We start from the raw sequence: 18,519 nt of genomic DNA, 5'->3' as shown, positions 1-18,519 counted from the left end.
GGCAGCAGCTTGAAAGAAGAGACTTTGAAAACAAGCTAAAAACTAGGGATTGCGAGTGGGAGCTGACCTAACCGGAGAAAGGCCTGATGGTTCCTCTATAGGAATTCACACTGTCCATCAAAGAACTAGCCCCTAAAGAGTTGGAAGGCCTGGGGTAGGATCATTTAATGCAGCCTCTTTTACGAAAGGAAGCTAGGAGTTGGTTTGAGTTGAGTGGTGTGACCTCAAAACTACCAAAGAGCTCAGTGACTCTAGGAAGGCTTTCTCTCACCCCCCCACTCCCCCGCCCCGTGATCTCTGATTTGGGAGTTTCCATATGCGAGTCTGCTTGTCCCTAGAGAAGAGAAGCTTTGAAGAGAAGTCTCCTCTTCCTCACGCTACAATGCTAAATAGTCCAGTTTTCCAAGAACTGGTCCCAACCTGTCATTTACCTGCATGTGGTGACATGGAGATGGACAATGGTGGGCCTCCTAAGCTGAGGATGCCAGGGCCCACCTCAGGAATGCCATCCTCACTCCCGGGGACAGGCAGGATGAGGGGACCAATGCTAGAGGCAAAAAGTTAGGTGAAAAAATAGCAGTCAAATGGGAAGAAGCCTGGGTTGGCCCACAATCCTCTCCTCCCCTTGATCTTCTGTTCTCAACTGTAGAGTCCAGCATCTGATAGTCGGTTCTCTTAGTTTCTTCACCAAATCTCCTGTGTGAGAACCTTGACTTCCTGAACAGACCCAGGCTCCTTCTCTGTCCTCCCCTTTCTTTCCCTCTTTAAATACCTAGTACAGGTAGGCTCACACTTTGGGTAGTCACTCAACAATGGTAAAAGGTACAAGTAAACTATGGCAGCAGGGGAAAGCCAGTTCTCTCTTGCTCTCAGATTTAGGAAACATCAGTTTGCTAACCTTCCTGAGTCAGGAACATAGACTAGGACAGTGCTTCTGGCCTGGCTCATGCTGTCACTCAACCAGCTACCAGGCAGGACACAGGAATTGGTGTTTTAATGGAGCTCTTGCAAGTCATAACCTCACCAATCCTCAGATGTGCAATTCCCATAGAACTTCCGAATTTGCAGAGCAGTTTGGTTACAGCCTCTTCAAACGAAAGACAGTTCAAGGCTATCTCCTTCAGATCTATCATTAATCCTGGCTCCTCCTCATTGCACAAAACCCCTCTGACTTCCCAGATTCCAAGTATCTCTGTTCACCTCCTATGCTTGCTTGCCCCCAAAAGAACAAAGACTCATCCAGAGAAAGAGCTTAATCTTTTGTTCTACACTTCAGCTCTTGACTGAAGTAAGAAACTTGACGTGGATCCTTAGAGGGAGTCTAGTTAAAAGAGTTAACAACAGGTCCTTTCGAGTCAGATGATCTGGGTTCTTGATTGGCTAATCAGATTTTCCTGTGCCTGAGTTTTGTTGTCAATACCTACCTCAAAAGACTGCTTTGAGGGTGGTGAATAGAATCTACAAAGCACTTTGAACAGTTTATGGAATAGAATTAAGGACCCAGTAGATGTTAGCTAACACTTTTATTAAACAACACCCCAATATTTGCACACTCCAGGCCAGAACTGCCCCAACTGAGCAGGCTGTCACTGGTCAACAGGGAGTAGCTACATGGCAAGGGGCATGGTGCTACAGGGACAAAGCTTCTGGTTCCATCCTAAGAGAGAGATGCACATGAATGACTCAAGATCGTCCCACAAAGACCAGTGTACCCCTATATATGGCGCTTCCCTGGGACAATGATCCCTGTGGTGCTCTGTAGACCTCAGGACCCTACACCAGGAGGTTCTACATGTAGCATGGGCTCAGGATCAACTGCGTCAAATTTAAGAACTGTTCATATTCTGAAAGGAGAACTAAAAAAAAATTAAAATTAAAATTAAAAAAAATCCCTCTGGCTTCTAAGGACAAAACACTATCTTGATCTTTGAAAGAGAGCAACACAGTGAAGAGGCCAAAGGCTTTGTGAGCAAACCAACTTGAGCTCCAGTTCCAGAGCAAATCACCATAACCTTCTGGACCTTACCTTCCTCATCTATATAGAAATAGGAGGGAGTAAGCTTAATAATCTCACTGGATTATTGTTAGGTTTGAATAAGGTAATGGGCAGGAGAAGCACCAAGCATAGAGACTGGCACCAGCAAGCACTCAACTGGTGGCTCCCTTTGCTTGTCCAGAGCTAGGGCCATGACCTATGGATAAAGTAGATGTCTCTGAGAACTCAAAGTCTCAGATAACCAGGCCTTGGGTCCCTCCCTGCCTCCCCATCCCTCCCAAACCAGCTCTTGGACCCCCTTCTCACCTTCCCGGCCCAGACTGCTACTAAATTGATGAAGCTAAAAGGGTTTGATCATGTCGGTATATTTATATGTAAATACAAAACTGTATCGCTATAAGATATTGAATATGAACATTTACAATTATTTTCTGAATCTGACTCAGTCCATTGACGTTAAATACAAAATGAAAAGATTGTAAAAATAAGAATATATACATTCAAAGAGCTTATTACAGTATAAAATTATCGAGGTCTGATCAGCTGCCAACCTCATCTGTGATGGGAGAAGGTTTAGGGTTTCCTGGGATTTTCTCAGGGATGTGGAGTGCTGGGAACTCTTGATTCTATCCCTAGCACATCAGGTAGGGGAGGCTGGGAGCAGACAGGGACAGGATGGGTGAGTAGAGAGTAAACAGTGATTGCAGGTAGGCTCACCCAGCTGGGGGGGGGGGGGGCGGGGGGGGGATTAAGCTTTTTATTGACACAGAGCCCACCCAGCTTGAGTCCAAGATCTGGCAGGCTGCTAGGCAGGAAGAGATGGGCATTTGAGTGGACAGGGCCAAGTTGCATAAGGAAAGGAACTTTCTAGCAAAAGAAAAAGGGGTCCCAGCTCATTCTCCGAAGGAGGGATTCTCCTAGTAGTTTTCTCTCTCTCATACCTGGGCTCCCTCCCTTTCCTTTTAAGACTTCGTACCAATTGCTCTTGGCTCTAATTGCTCAGTGAGATCATCTTCACTCCCAGACCCCAACCCTCAAGGGACAGGGAGAGGAAAAGGGGGTCTGGAATCACAGTGGAGGTCTATTCCCCAAATTGGCAAAGTAAACAGAGTAAAATCATTAGATAAGGGCAATTCATGCTGAGTTAAACCAGTGTCACCACAAATCAGAATTCTCGGCTCCAACAGGCAGTATCCTGGAGAGAGAGAAGTCATTATGCAAGAATGAAGGCCTGTGACAGGAGCACGAAGAGTGAATGCATGTGTGTCCTCTTCCACCACTCTGCAGTCTGACAACAAGAGAGATGATCCCCAACCCCAGCCAGTCCAGGATAAACAGTAGGGTCCAAGAAGCAAGGAGGCCTGAACTGCAACACGGAGCCCCAGGAAATTCTACAAAGGAGTATCTCTGTGTATATGTATTTATAGAATACGACCATATTATCACATACAATATATATTATATACACACGTACATATGGACCCATACACGTAAGTGTGCACACACACACACACACACACATACACACAGAATGACAGAAAAGACTGGAATACACGCCCTAGGTATAAACGTGCTTGGCACTCAGGACGTTCTCTAGAGTATGTAACTTGGTCAAGCTCTCTGGGAAGGAAGGTGGATACTCCTCAAACCTCCCCATCAAATCCTAGCAAAGGGAAGGAATGGGAACGAGACCTCAAGAAGGAAAATGGCATCGGGAAAGGGGGAAGGGAGGTTCCTTCCCCACTTACCTCGGGGCCCCTGGCAAAAACCCATAGCCACAATTTGGTTTTAATAAGGCACAGTTCAATAGCAGGTGCTAGGAATTAAGAACACGTTGCTGCTGGCCCTTTCTAGTGGCAGTTTCACCACATCTATCTAGCCAAAGGGAAAGGCTGCCTTGCGTGCACGAGTGCGCCAGGAGACACAAGAAAGAGGTTGGTCCATTGCTTCAGCGTAACTGATGGCAACCTATAGGCTCAGCGGTGTCCAGGGTAGTTTAAGGAAGGCTGGCCAGAACGTAGGAGGATCGTGGGACAGTTACTGACCCTCCATGGCCAGGAGGTTGTGACTGGAGGGCACCATGCCCTCCCTCTCTGCGAACTCCAGGATTGCCTTGTAGCAAAAATAGTACTGCTCAGGGGTCTGGATGCTGAAGGCCCTCTGGGTCCTCATGCGGGACACTGTCTGGAATACATTAAGGGTGCCAAGCTCTTCCAGCTGTGCCAGGCAGATGTCCAGTGAGCAGAAGGTACCTGAAGGAAGGAAAGAAATGGTCACATTTGACTTATCTTTCCTCCATCCCTCCCTCTACCAAATGACCCAGGCAGATTGGATGAATGCACTCAAAAGCAAGGGGCCCCATGATGGACCGGCGGGCATTAGGCCTGACGGGATTCAAGAGGAGGTCACTTTGGAGTGCTGGGAGCCCAGAGAAGCGACAAGGCCTCTTGGCTCTCAGGATAGTATGGAGGTAACAGGAAGAGTAGGTGGGAAGGTGACACAGAGGAACTGCCTGCTTCAATCTCAGACAGAATGACAACATTCCCACTCTTGGGTCCTAATTTTCAGAGAATCCACAACTCTTCCACAGAGACCTCACAGAAACCTATTCTTCCCGACTTTGTCCAAAAGGGGCCTCTGAACTAGAAAGCCCAGCAGTCCCTGCAATGCACATGCCCCTGAGGTAAAAGCTGCGAACTAGCTCCAGAATGAGAGCACAGCTCAGGTGGGGATCTCCTTAGGGAGGGGGATGGGAAGGAAGCAACAGCCCAGCTGAGCTCTCTGGAACACCCAGATGACAGTGAGGGGGTCAGAAGATAATCATGCTGATGGGATGTGCCAACCCCCAGGAGACTGGCCTCTGGAGTGTACATTCTGGCCCATACAGCTGGTGCTAGGGATGCCAAACGGCCATTAAAGGGGAATTTTTCATGGCAATTCACTGCCAATGGATCAAATTCTTGCAAACTGGCAACTAAGAGTGTTGTTGTCTTTCCCCCACCCTTATTACCTCTGGATGCTCCGAGAGCTGCCCCAACGTCAGGTGCATTACCTGTCCGGCCAATGCCTGCACTGCAATGGACGACAATGGGTGGTTCAGGGCACTGCCCTTTGGCTCGTACTCCCATGCTGCTGACCGCCAGCCTCTGCTGGTTCCTGACCACTCTCAAGAAGTCGATGAGAGAAGCTGCTGAGGAAGGGACACCGTAATCTGGCCAGCTCAGGAACTGAAAGTGGGTCACCTGGCGTTTCTGCCGCTCCTTGGATGAGAAAAGAAGCCAAGTTAACAGGTCATTTCTGCTTGCCCCTGACCACATACATTTAGCTTTTCTAGATTCTCAACCCTCTGATATCCTCACCACGCAGGCTCCTGCCTACCACCCTCAACTTTCTCCACAATTGCTTCTCTGCAAACCCAGAAAAGGTTAAATGTCGGGAGAGGACAATATAGGAATTCCCTATATTGTAGGACCCAGATTCCTATTATGTTTTTATTCCCAAGTAATGTCACTGTTGCATCGAGACAATATGGCTATATTGGCTCTTAGCTGAATACTCTGATCCTGTTCCCAGAAAAACGAAAGTAATGTATAAGCTGCCTGGATTCTTGCCTATTCCCTTTGGGGATTTTCTTTACAGCAAAGCCCCCAGCGTAAAAAAAAGGGAGATAACAGAAACCAGGATTTACCTCTGTGTTGTGAATTTCTAGCGTTGTTTTCTTATAATGGTTCATGTTCTCCACGCCTAGATTGGTCACCGTGAGGAAGCCAAATCGGATCCGAGAGTCTCTTTCTAACGGCCAGTACTGGCCACACTTTCTCCTGCCACCCTCCTCAAAGCTGAAGACAACACAGAGCAAGGTGAGCCTTCCACCCTTCGTCCCCACAGCCGGGAGCTGCTGTCCCTGTGATCTGCTGTACCCCAAGCAGCAATGTCATTTCTTGCATCGTTTCTAACACCTTGCTTCTTGGCAGAAAAGGCGGAAACCTTCATTCTAAACAGATGCAGCAACAGCTAAGGTTTCTGCATGTACTCATTTAGAAGACATTTATTGGGTGCCTGCTACACCATCTGGCACCTTTTCTGATACCTCTTGCTACTCCTCACTTATCCAGGATAAATACTGGGTGGACAAAAAGAGACAGCAGAGCCAATATGGGGGGCCAGATTGAACTCTCTGTCCTGTATCTCAGCCACTGTTCATTCTCTTCCCCAGTAAGGGCCCTTGACTGAGAGAAGTGGGAAGGACACAGTTCCTGGGAAGCCAGCAGGAGGTTTGTGTAAAGGCCTAAAATCCACCTCACTGCTCCTAGGTGGCTCCAACGTGCTCCAAGGTGGTACCGTACTATCACCTCTCTAAAGCAAAGGTGGTTGTAACTGTGCCATGAGAAAGGGAACTGAGCAAACATTTTCATTAATTTTTTCCTCCTCATCTGAAATAGATTATAATTATCATAATGATAATGATGATACTAATGAACTTTTAGTTCCTCAAGTTTTGGCAGGTACGTAGACCAAAATTTCAAAAGGATTCCTTTCATCAAGAGCTTCCTGCCTGACCTATTATGTTCCATCTCTCTTTTTGCAGTTCTCTTCTAGGTAGAAATACAAATGAGTTGGAAAACTGTCAGAAGTAGCAGGGAAGGGGAGAGCAAAGGGGAACTGGTAACTCAGAAGCCAGGAAGACAGCTGCCTTTTGGAAGTGGGGAACAAATTAAAAGTGAATTGCCCCACATTTCCCGATACTTCCTTTAGTGGATGAGGCCAGGACCTCAGAATAGCTTGTAACTGGCACAGGGTCACCAGAGCCAAGGATTAAAACTTCGACAAGTTAGATTAAAGCTGTGACAAGTTAGATCTATCAATCTCCACCATAACCTATGTTAATTCTGGGTCAACTAAGAAAAAGCTAAAACATCTCAAACTCTTTGCCATGGCTCTCCTAATCTTCATTGTTCTACAAGCTAAACTCCCTCCTGACTCCCCCATGCTTAGGGACACGGTGGGGGCAGAGGGAAGAAAGGGGAAGAACTCACCGGGTGGTCATGACAATCACCAGGACTTTCTGCTCCCATACCATGAGCCAGAAATCACGATAGGTATTCTCCAAAGGGCCTGGGATGAAAGGATAAGACAAAGATCATAACCCTGGGAAGCTCTTCTTTCCTTCTCAGGCATTTCTGGTTTTATTCCCCAACTAATATCTCCAAAGCACAGACGCTGGCTCCCTGTTCTCCCTCCATCCCTGCTGAATCAGGGTGGTCCTTGAACCACCAGCGCCAGCATTATATGAGAGAGTGTTAGAAATGTGCAATCTGCATTTTAACATGATCCCAGGTGCAGTTGTAGGTAGGTTACAGTTTGAGAAATACTGTTATATACCTTCTCAAGAGCCTTACGATCAGGGCTTCACCTGATGTCACATCCAGACGGTGTCACCTATATTCACACTTCTAGCTGTTTTCATCTCCCCAGAGCCTTCCAGTCATGAGTAGCCTACAGAACCACTCCCCTTCAATGTTCCATCATGGGTCTCCTTAGACTCAACATGCTTGCGGTTCATTCTCTCTCATCAAAATTAGCCTTCTCTGCCTGCTTTCCTTCCCTCTCTACTTTCCCATCTCTGTTAACAGTACTGGCATTCTTAAATCACTCAGTCTTAAAAAGTTGGGAGTTAACTCTAAATTATCCATTTCCTTTATCTTCATGACGCAGCCACCAAGTCCTAGAGATTTTTTGCCTTTGGATTGTTTTTAGTTTTTATCATTCTCCCTGTCTCCTGACCCAATTTCACTGCCACAAGGACCACATCATTTTTGTCTAAATTACTGTAATACCATTTTGGTTTATTTTTCTGAATAGGACTCTTTCTCTTCCAGTCTATTCTGGATACTCCTGGCCAGCTGCAGCTTTCTAAAAACTTGCTTCATCGTAATATAGCCAGCTCTTGATGGCACAACTGGATCACAACAGCTTAATCATTTAATGTATGTGGTCTTACATCAGTTATTTTACTTTGTGAGAATTAATCATGTCTCAGCAAACATGGTGCTAAGGGTAAGAGTCACGTTGCTGAGCTCTTCTTTTAGAGTTAGAACCTTCACAGGGCTGGGCATCCGGGGAAACTTTGAAGATACTTGTGCATCACCAACTCTCCTTCAATCAAGGAAGTAACAAAACTTGGGATAATTCCCTGTACTTTCACAGTCCTTTTTCCTCTCTGCTTTCAGGGAAGAAGGGCGGAAAAGGGTTGATTTTGTCCTGGAAGTCTGCTGGCTTTACTACCATTTTTGCTAAAGGCTTTAAGCAGCATTAGTGTTTTACGATTCTAGAATTCCCTCTTGGCAGAAGTGGACACTGCCAAAAGCACGTGACGTCTTGGAAATAAGCTAAATGTCTACCAAGAGAGGATAAATTAAATGATGGCATATCCTCGATTTAAGTAGCCCATAAAGGTGATATTGTAAGATCTGTTATTTTTGCTATGGAAAGGTATTCGCAAGATACCATCAAATGAACAAGAGGTAACATATAGAAAGAGCCCATCTTGTTAGAGATCTTCTATGTCTATATCTATTTGTTTGCACAGAAAACGGCTTGGAAGGAGATGCTACAGAATATTAACATTATCTCTGGGTCTCAGGGTTATGAGTGAATTTCATCTCCATCTTCTAAGTCTTCTACAGCGCACGTACATTACTGTAGTACGCATGTGCAGATAACACGAGCCCCCTTTCCCATCTCTGACCCCGGGCCTTGTCCACGTCCTGTACCACAGCAGCACTCATATGCCTTATTTTCCACATTCACATCACTGGCAAAAATGGTGTTGCCAATCGGAGCAACTGACAACCTAGCTACCACTCAGACTCAGGCTTGGCCAAAAGGGGTCGTAATTTCCCCCAAGGCATAAGAAAGATTTAGAAGAGAAAGCTTTTCTTCCCAGATTACTTTTAACAGTGAACTTTTCTGAAGCACTCAAGTCAGTGGTTTATGCGGACATGGAGGAAACAACACAAGCCACTGACTTGGCTTGTAAGGACTTCTGAATCGAACAGACATACAGTCACATACCGGCTCTGCTGCTTACTATCTGTATGATCCCAAACTGCCTAACCTCTTTGGGTTCAGTTTGTTCATGGGTTAATAAACCTTCCTTGCAGAGTCTCTGTAATAGAAGAAGGTCATATACCTGATGTATAATGGATACTCTCAATAGATGACATATTGTTTGTAGAAATAGTATTATTAATAAGAATCAAAATATTGAATACAGCCAAGAAAGTTAGCCAGGCAAATCAAATGAGCCTTCTCCACACCACAGGACCCCCTCTTCCAGTCCTAAGGGAGTGCTGATACTGTCTAAAGGTGATCCGTGCTAGACTCAAAATATCTCTCATACTTTTAGAGGAGCTTCTTCTTCTTTTGGACAGGGCCTTCAAAGCCACCCTAAAGGATCCAATCCCGCATAATTAGCAACTCTGAGCAATGGCTTTGCCTTCTAAATCCGGAGAAGGAAGCATTCTCAGGCACCCTAGAGCCAATCCTTACCCTCTATAAGCCCACCCTGCCAAGGCCATCCTCCTCCACAAAGCCTCCACTCTCAGGCAGATCACGTCATATCTTATATGCCCCAAATTTTTCCTGATAATTCTCATTTCTTCTTAGGGTGTTGAAAGGACTCCTTTTGGAGGGAGTGGTCCCTCCTAGGGGGAAAATATAAACCTGTGACCATGAGACCAATTAACAATATATCAAGAATCCATTTTTTTCTCCTTAAACTTTTATTTTGAAAAATTTGGAACCAATGAAAAGTTGGAATACTACAATGTACTCACATATTCTTCAGCCCTAAAGCTATCGTTTTTAGCTATCATTATACAACATTTTTTTCTCTATATATGCATACACATACTTTTTATTCCAGAACTACTTAAAAGTTCCAGCTGTTATGACATTTTATTCCTAAATACTTGGGCACGTATTTAGAAGAACAATGACTTTCCTATAGAACTATTAAGACCATTATCACGCTGAAGCAGTTAAATGTTGATATGATGATATTATCTAATACAGAGTCCCCAGGTATCCCAAGTTTGTCTTTAACAGGTTTTCCTCTAAACTGAAGCTCCAATGATGGGCACATGCCTTTGGTTATCATGTCTCTTTAGTCTCCTTCAATCTAGAAAAGTTCCCTGCCTTTGTTTTTCATGGCATGAACTTTGAAGAGAGTTTTTTTTTTAATTTTTTTTTTAATTTATTATTTATGTATTATAGTCACAGAGAGAGAGAGAGAGAGAGAGGCAGAGACACAGGCAGAGGGAGAAGCAGGCTCCATGCACCGGGAGCCCGATGTGGGACTCGATCCCGGGTCTCCAGGATCGCGCCCTGGGCCAAAGGCAGGCGCCAAACCACTGCGCCACCCAGGGATCCCTTTGAAGAGAGTTTAAGCCAGTTTTCTTATAGTATGTCCTGCCATCTGGATTTGTCTGGTTTATTTGTCATGATTAGATTTAGACTTAAAAACTGGCAACAAAAAATACAGGTTATGTTTTATAGTTTTCACTCTATCACAACAGAGGCATAATACTTGTTTGTCCATTACTGGTGATTCTAAGTTTGATCACTTGCTAAAGAGGTATTTGCCTGATTTTTTGGTGGCCATGCTCTGCAATGGTCCAAGGGCCTAAAGCCCATAGAGTGGCCTTTTATGTCCTCCTATGTTGTGATCTCTTCCTACCTGCTTGGAAGGCAACTTCGTATTCTCCTTGAGATGGCAGAGGCAGAGGACTACTGGGGCCCACAGGAGCACTGAGTGCTCTCTGATGGTACAGGGACCAGCAAGAGTCTCTTAGGACAGCAACACCCTTTCAGATTGGACTCAATCTCTGAGAAGTCCCACTGCCATTCCTGGCCTCCTAATGGACAAAAAGAGCATCTCATGGCCAGTCCATCCTCATGTCCCATTCTCTGAGGCTGGCAATACACAGTCCAAAAACTTGTAGTAGTGTTGTATGTTCAAATCTCCAGTTTATGTCTATGCAGCAAGTTTCCAGGCATATCTGGTACAGAAACTCCATACCTTCCCTCTGCCTTCCTCAATAGCCCCCAATCTTTATAAAAGGCCAGGATCTAGTGGCCAACATCACCTCAAGTTACCATATCCTTCAAAAACTACACAATCATCTGGTGCAAGAAATCACAGAGAGATGACACAAAACCAAGTTGTAAGGGTCACCCTAACTTACCTTGTGTACCAATGTAAGCATTCTTCTGCTTGTAGCCATCCATGAAACTGGCATTGATGTAATCTGTCTAATGATAAAAAAGAAATATCACTGCAGCTGTGTGGAATATACTATTTGGGTGGGAAAATTACGTACTAGGTACTAGGATAAAACCCAAAGTGTAGATAGATATTCTCTTCTCATCAGGCAGAAACTGAGGAGCAAAAGGATCAGTTCAAAACTTTACTTCTACAAATGTTACCAGAACAACTAGATATGCACATACAGGAAAGGAAAAAATCAAGCTGGCCTATTCCTCACACTAAACACAAAAACTAACTCAAAATGGATCACAGCCCTCATGTAGAACTAAAATTATAAAACTCTTAGAAGAAAATATAAGATTAAATCTTTGTGATCTTGAGTTAGGCAAAGCCTTCTTAGATATGACACCAAAAGTACAAGCAGTAAAAGAAAAAAGATTTGTTGAACAACATTAAAACTGAAAACTTTTGTGCTTTAAAGGACACCATCAAGAAAGTAAAAAAATCTACAGTTGCACTTTCTGGTAAGGGATTTGTATCTAGAATATATAAAGAACTCTCATAGCTGAATAGTAAAAAGACAACCCAATTTTAAAATGGGCAAATGGGGGTGGGGGTGGGGGTGGGGATGACTGGGTTGCTCAGTTGGTTAATCTCTTAATCTCAGCTCAGGTCAGGATTACAGGGTCGTGAGTTCAAGCCCCGCACCAAGCTCCATGCTGAGTATGAAGTCTAGTAAAAATAAATAAATAACTAAAAATAAAATGGGCAAAGGATCAGAATAGCCATTTCTCCAAAGAAGATATACAAATAGCAATAAACACATAAAAATACGCCCAATATCATTAGCCATCAAGGAAATGCAAATCAAAACTCCAGTGGGGGATCCAGGTCAAGCATCCAAATCTTGTTCTCAGCTCAAGTCTTGCTCTCACTGTTATGAGTTTGAGCTCCATGGCTCAAACTGGGCTCCATGCTGGGCATGGAGCCTATTAAAAAAAAAAAAAGTGAAAAGTCAAAACCACAATGAGATATCACTTCGTACCCATTAGGATGGCTACAGGTACAAGATGGAGGACAACAAATGTTGGCAAATATGTGAAAAAATTAGAACCCTCATACACCCCTAGTGGGAATGTAAAATGGTGCAATCATGTTGGAAAACAGTCTGGCAATGCTTCAGAAGGTTAAACACAGAGTTACCATATGATCCAGCAATTCTACTCCCAAGGGAAATGAAAACATATGTCCACAGAAAAACACACAAATATTCATAACAGCATTATTCATAATGCCAAAAATGGCAACTCAAATAGTATTCACCTGATGAATTGATAAATAAAAGAGGCATATCCATATATTTAGCAATAAAATGAAGTCCTGATATATGCTACAAGACAGATGAACCTTGAAAACAGGCAAAATGAAAGAAATCAGACACAAAGGCCATAAGCTATATGATTCCATTTACATGAAATGTCCAAATGAGGTAAATCTACAGAGACAGAAAGTACACAGACTAGGAGAAAAAGGGGTGTGACTGCCAAGGGCCATTTTTCAGGTAATAAAAACATTCTAAAGTTGATTGTGGGGATCCCTGGGTGGCGCAGCGGTTTGGCGCCTGCCTTTGGCCCAGGGCGCGATCCTGGAGACCCGGGATCGAATCCCACGTCGGGGTCCCGGTGCATTGAGCCTGCTTCTCCCTCTGCCTGTGTCTCTTCCTCTCTCTATCTCTCTGTGACTATCATAAATAAATAAAAATTAAAAAAATATTAAAAAAAAAAAAGTTGATTGTGGTGGTAGTTGTACAACTCTATGAATATATTTAAAAACACTGAGTTAGAGGTGCCTGGTGGCTCAGTCAGTTAAGTGCCCAACTCTTGCTTTCGATTCGGATCATGATATCGTAGGTCATGAGATGAGCCCCTTTTCGGCTCCATGCTCAGCAGGGAGTCTGTAGAAGATTCTCTCCCTCTGCCCCTCTCCCACTTACACAAGCCTGTGCTCTCTCAATAAGTAAATAAATAATCTTAAAGAAAAACAAAACCACTGAATTATACATTTTATTTCTTAAAGATTTTATTAATTAGACAGAGAGACACTGTGTGTGTGATGGGGTCGGGGGAGGCAGAGGTAGGACAGAATCTCAAGCAGACTCCTTGTAGAGTAAAAGCCTGATTCGTGGCTCTCAATCCCATGACTCTGAGATCATGATCTAAGCCAAAATTAAGAGTCAGACGCTAGACCAATTCAGCCACCCAGGCACCCCTATATACTTTAAATGGGTAAATTGTATGGTATGTGAATTACATCTCAATAAAGCTTTTACCAAAAAAGCAGTCTATCAGGATTTGCAGCACTGGTTCAAAACCAAAAGGGAGGCAAGCCAAGCAACCTGAGCGGGAACATCCTGTCCATGCTGTCACACACAAAAAGCAAAGTGTGACTAGAGAAGGAAGAAAGCTATACCTCATATCTTGCACCATCAACAGCATGGGCCAAACATCCTCCCTCCTTTACTAAGCAACAGCCAGACAAATTCAGAAAGTCTCAATGAACAGCTCTTGACTCATTCTCTTCTGGGGGCCCTCTCTCATCTCCTAGTCTCCTCAGTCTTATTTCAACATCATTAGCTATCAGGGAAATTAAATATAATTTAATTTTTATTATTTTTATTATACCTTCTCACAAGATCTCTGCCAACATCCTTGATGATAATCCAAGCTGATAAAAGAGAAACACAGATGCAGCTACAGTGTCAAGTCATAGTATAACCAGTTGAGAGTATCTACCAGGTGCTATGAATAGCAGAGGGTGTGGAGGGGTACAGAAGGACAAAAGACAAAAAGTTTCAATGTCAAACTAGAGGAAACTCATACTCCACTCCACTCTACAGAGGTTGGAGTGACCCCTAACCTGTCACCTTTTCACTGGGTTCTATCACTGGGAGGACAGTCTGACCTGTCAGTATCCACAGTCACCCTGAGAAGACTCTTTTCTCCGTCTCATGGTCAAACCCATGTTCCTTGGATATGTGTCTGTTAGCCAGTCTATCAACTTAGACGACCACTAATTATTTAGTCAAGAGTTTCCTGCTTTCTCCTTCCACAGAAGTCAATACTGACCTCATACCACTATGTTCTACTCGGACTGAGACATCTTCGCTGAGCTAAGGGACCATCTCCAGAGGACCCAGCAGGTTAAGAGTCTCATTCACTCCCAGCCACGCTGCTCATACCAGGGCCCACTGTGGTCAGCCAAAGCTATACTCTGCTCAGCCTGGCACATTCCAGTGGTATACCCTACAGGACTCGGGTGAGAAGGCATAGAAAAATACAAAGGATTTACCTGGTACATGCCAATTGATGCTATTATATAAGTAGTGTATAAGCTGTTACTCTTGAACTGCCTTCATGTTTTGAAAAGAAATATCACCTTTTATTTTTTATTTTATTTATTTTTAAGATTTTATTTATTTATTCATCAGAAAGAGAGAGAAAGAGGGAGGCAGAGACACAGGCAGAGGGAGCCTGACATGGGACTGGATTCCGGGTCTCCAGGATGACACCCTGAACCGAAGGTGGTGCTAAACCGCCTGAGCCACCCAGGGCTGCCCAGGATACCAGTTTTCAATGTCCTTGAGAGCACTGGGAATTAAAACCAGCAATTTCAGAAGAATCATCAGAAATTGGAACTGAAAATGACCTCAGAGATAAAGTATAGATTTGGGGGCAAACTGAAATACCAGAGAGAAGCAAAGTGCACTATGTTACGGGCCAGGTTCAATAGAAACTGTGACTAAAAGCTTTATAATTCTAGGAGTAAATCTAGTGAACAATTCACTAATAAACCTGAATCCTCCATTTACTATGGAAATAAAGCTTCTGCCAATATTTGCAGTAATGAAACAAGCTTAACTCAACTGACAATCTTTAGATTAATTATAGCATGGCTAGAATAGTCTGCTGGTACACTGGGATTCACTTATTCATTCACAAATAATTTACTGAAGGGAGCTGGGTGGCTCAGTGGCTGAATGTCTGCCTTTGGCTCAAGGCATGATCCCGGAATCCCAGGATCAAGTCCCACGTCGGGCTCCCTGCATGGAGCCTGCTTCTCCCTCTTCCTGTGTCTCTGCCTCTCTCTTGTCTCTCATGAATAATAATAAAATAAAATATTTTTAAAAAACTTTACTGAAAGTCTGATATGTACTGTTCTAGGTACTGGAGACAGAGCAGTCAAGAAGACAGATAAATACAGCAATCTGATTCCAGAGCCCCAGCTCAACCATTACACTTCGCTTCTTGAGAGTATATACCTGAAGATCTCAGGAACAGTGATGAGCTTGTCCTAAGTCAGCCGGGCTCTGAGCTAATGCTCCTGCAGGAAAACCCTTTGTAAGGGTCCTAGATAGGGCTATGAATTCGGTTTATGTACTTTGAAACAGTAGGGTCAAGAGATTAAAATCATGATCCTAGGGTCTCAACTCATATATCATATACACTCCAATACAAGGCAATGATTTTCCCCTAAAAAAAGAGACAGGATATAACAAGTCCCTATAAAGTTAAAGGGGCACTATTTAAATTCCTTTACTTTGAATAACAGCCTGAATCAATGCTGGTTTTTTGATGCATATGGAGGGCACCAGACAGACAGAATATATACAAAGAAAAAAGACGCATAGGTGGCTCAGAGGTTGAGCATCTCCCTTCGGCCCAGGGTGTGATCCTGGATACTTGGGATCGAGTCCAACATCGGGCTCCCTATGGGGAACCTGCTTCTCCCTCTGCCTGTGTCTCTGCCTCTCTCTCTCTGTCTCTCATGAATAAATAAATAAAATCTTTTAAATTAATTAATTAATTTTTAAAGAGTTACATGTGAAGAATTTCACTAAATATCTATACTAGTATATTATATATGTGATTTTTAATATGAACAAATATGATCAAGTTAATATATTAAATAATATAATCATTTGACCATTTCAACTCTATTCCTATTTATGTGTACATTAGTTGTCTAAAATTATTTTTAGATCTTCCAGATAAAAGAATCATAGGTCACTTATAACTAGAGTTGCCTTGTATTGATACATATGTACTCACTAATATGATGGACAGTAAGAGGACTATAATTTTACAACTAAGGAGTAAAAGGAGAAATAATTGACATTTATCAAGCACTTATAATATACCAGACCTTGCACTATTAGCACTTACATAAATTTTTCCATTTAATTTTCACTTAGTACTGTGAGATGGGTTTATAGGGACTTGCTTATGGTAAAAGACTAACTCATAAATAGCAAAGTTAAAACTCCAATCTGATCTCTCTGGCTTAGAGTCCATGCTCTTTCTACTATGGTATTAGTAAGCTTCACTTTGGAAAATTTCCCTCAGTGCTCCTGAAAAGACAGCATTTATCCATGTACCTGAGTGTGGCCACTTCGTTTTGTCAACTTCACTCTAGTTTGGTCCAGGCAGGGTACATCCCCATAGCGGTTCTTCTCTAGGTTTCCTGGAGACCTGAAGAAAATGAAGCAGGCAAACTAAAACAAAGACAAGAAAAGGTGGAAGCAACATGTATGTGTACATACAAAGTCTGGTCGTGCAAAGGTGTCAGCTACTGTCAGTGTTGGAGACGTGGGGCTGTCATTGACTAGTCTAGCCATACTGTATGTATCACTGAACATTTTTTTTCACTGAACATTTTTAATGTTAAATGTTTGCCCTTCAAGAGAAAGTCTGTCAATCTCAGATCTATGAGATCCAACCAGACTGACAGAAATAGTCCAGAAAGAGAGAACTGACATAAGGAAAGAGAGAATGAAAAACAAGTCCCTCTTCCCACACAAATAAGCGCAGCTGATATTTTACAAAGTCCCAAGAACAATTCAATGGAGGAAGGAATTTTTTGCAAACAGTGCTAGAACAATTGGATATCCACAGGCACGTGCAACAGCGTGCACACACACACACACACACACACACACACACACAAACCACATACACAAAATCAACATCAACCTAAACCTTAAACCTTATACAAAAATTAACTTAAATGGATCACAGACTCAAATTAATGTGAAACATAGCACTACAAAACGTTTAGGAAAAAAAGAGGAAAATCTCTGGAATCTAGGGTTAGATGTTCTTAAACTTGACGTCAAGAGTGTGATCCATACAAGGGAAACGTGATTAAAGGACTTCATCAGAATAAAACCTCATGCTTCATCATGAGCCATGCTAAGAAGATGAAAAGACCAGCTATAGACTAGAAGAAAATATCTGCAAATCGTGTATCCAACCAAGAACCCATATGTAGGATATATTAAAAGACTCAAATATTAACAGTTAAAAAAAAAAGTGCAACTAGAAAATGGGCAAAAGGCATGACATTTTACAAGAGGATATACAGATGGTAAATAAGCACATGAAAAGATGTTCGATATCATTAACTATTAGGGAAATGTAAATTATACCCACAATGGGACTTCATTACACACCTAACAGGACAGTTAAAATAAAAAATGGTGGTGACAACAGCAAATGCTGGTGAGGATGCCAAGAAACCGGGTCATTCATACACTGCTGGGTGTACCTTGAATGGTACAGCCACTCTGGAAAACAGCTGGGCAGTTTCTCATCAAACCAAACTTCTTCTTCTTCTTCTTTTTTTAAGATTTTATTTATTTATTCATGAGAGACAGAGAGAGAGAGGCAGAGACACAGGCAGAGAGAGAAGCAGGCTCCATGCAGGGAGCCCGACGTGGGACTCAATCCTGGGCCCCCAGGATCCCACCCTGGGCTGAAGCCGGCGCTAAACCACTGAGCCACCAGAGCTGCCCTCAAACTAAACTTCTAATTACCATATGACCTAACCATCTTGGGCATTTGTCCCAGAGCAATGCAAACTTACGTTCACACAAAACCTAGACACAAACATTCATAGCAGCTTTACTTGCAAGCGCCAAAAACTCTAAATAACCTAGATGTCCTTTAACAGGTGAGCAGTTAAACAAACCATTCATACCATGGAATACTACTTAGTAACAAAAAGGAATGAGCTACTGATACATGTAACAACTTGGGTGAATCTCCAAGGAATTATACTGAGGGAGGAAAAAAGCCAAACCTAAAAGGTTACATATGATTCCATTTTTATAACATTCTTTTTTTTTTTTTAAGATTTTATTTATTTATTTATGAAAGACACATACACAGAGAGAAAGAGAGAGACAGAGACAGAG

At 43.0% G+C, this 18,519-nt stretch overlaps 1 protein-coding gene and 1 long non-coding RNA gene across 4 annotated transcripts in view; one reads left to right on the top strand and one right to left on the bottom strand.

Moving 5' to 3' along the window:
* Positions 1-1,508: 1,508 nt before the first annotated feature.
* The window catches only part of PTPN9 (protein tyrosine phosphatase non-receptor type 9), a 74,773-nt gene continuing 57,762 nt past the window's right edge, over positions 1,509-18,519 (bottom strand). For both annotated transcript variants that reach the window (XM_072746052.1, XM_072746053.1), the window contains exons 8-13: positions 16,702-16,795; positions 11,245-11,311; positions 7,033-7,111; positions 5,685-5,835; positions 5,049-5,256; positions 1,509-4,248 (exon numbers count right to left, since the gene is read on the bottom strand). In XM_072746052.1, coding sequence (XP_072602153.1) covers positions 4,034-4,248; positions 5,049-5,256; positions 5,685-5,835; positions 7,033-7,111; positions 11,245-11,311; positions 16,702-16,795 — 814 coding nt within the window. In that variant the 3' untranslated portion in view covers positions 1,509-4,033. The remainder of the gene's footprint in view (positions 4,249-5,048; positions 5,257-5,684; positions 5,836-7,032; positions 7,112-11,244; positions 11,312-16,701; positions 16,796-18,519) is intronic.
* Positions 5,763-16,724, top strand: LOC140597463 (uncharacterized). Of its 2 annotated transcripts, XR_011999298.1 has the most exons (3): positions 5,763-5,856; positions 14,379-14,582; positions 15,488-16,724. It is a non-coding gene; the product is annotated as an uncharacterized lncRNA (long non-coding RNA). The 2 variants fall into 2 exon arrangements; XR_011999297.1 differs by lacking the exon at positions 15,488-16,724 and having other exon boundaries at positions 14,379-15,460.

Source organism: Vulpes vulpes, unplaced genomic scaffold (assembly GCF_048418805.1).
Source record: "Vulpes vulpes isolate BD-2025 unplaced genomic scaffold, VulVul3 u000000678, whole genome shotgun sequence".
Taxonomy (NCBI): domain Eukaryota; kingdom Metazoa; phylum Chordata; class Mammalia; order Carnivora; family Canidae; genus Vulpes; species Vulpes vulpes.
The sequence above is the reverse complement of the archived record's forward strand: the minus strand, read 5'-3'. Positions and strand labels throughout refer to the sequence as shown.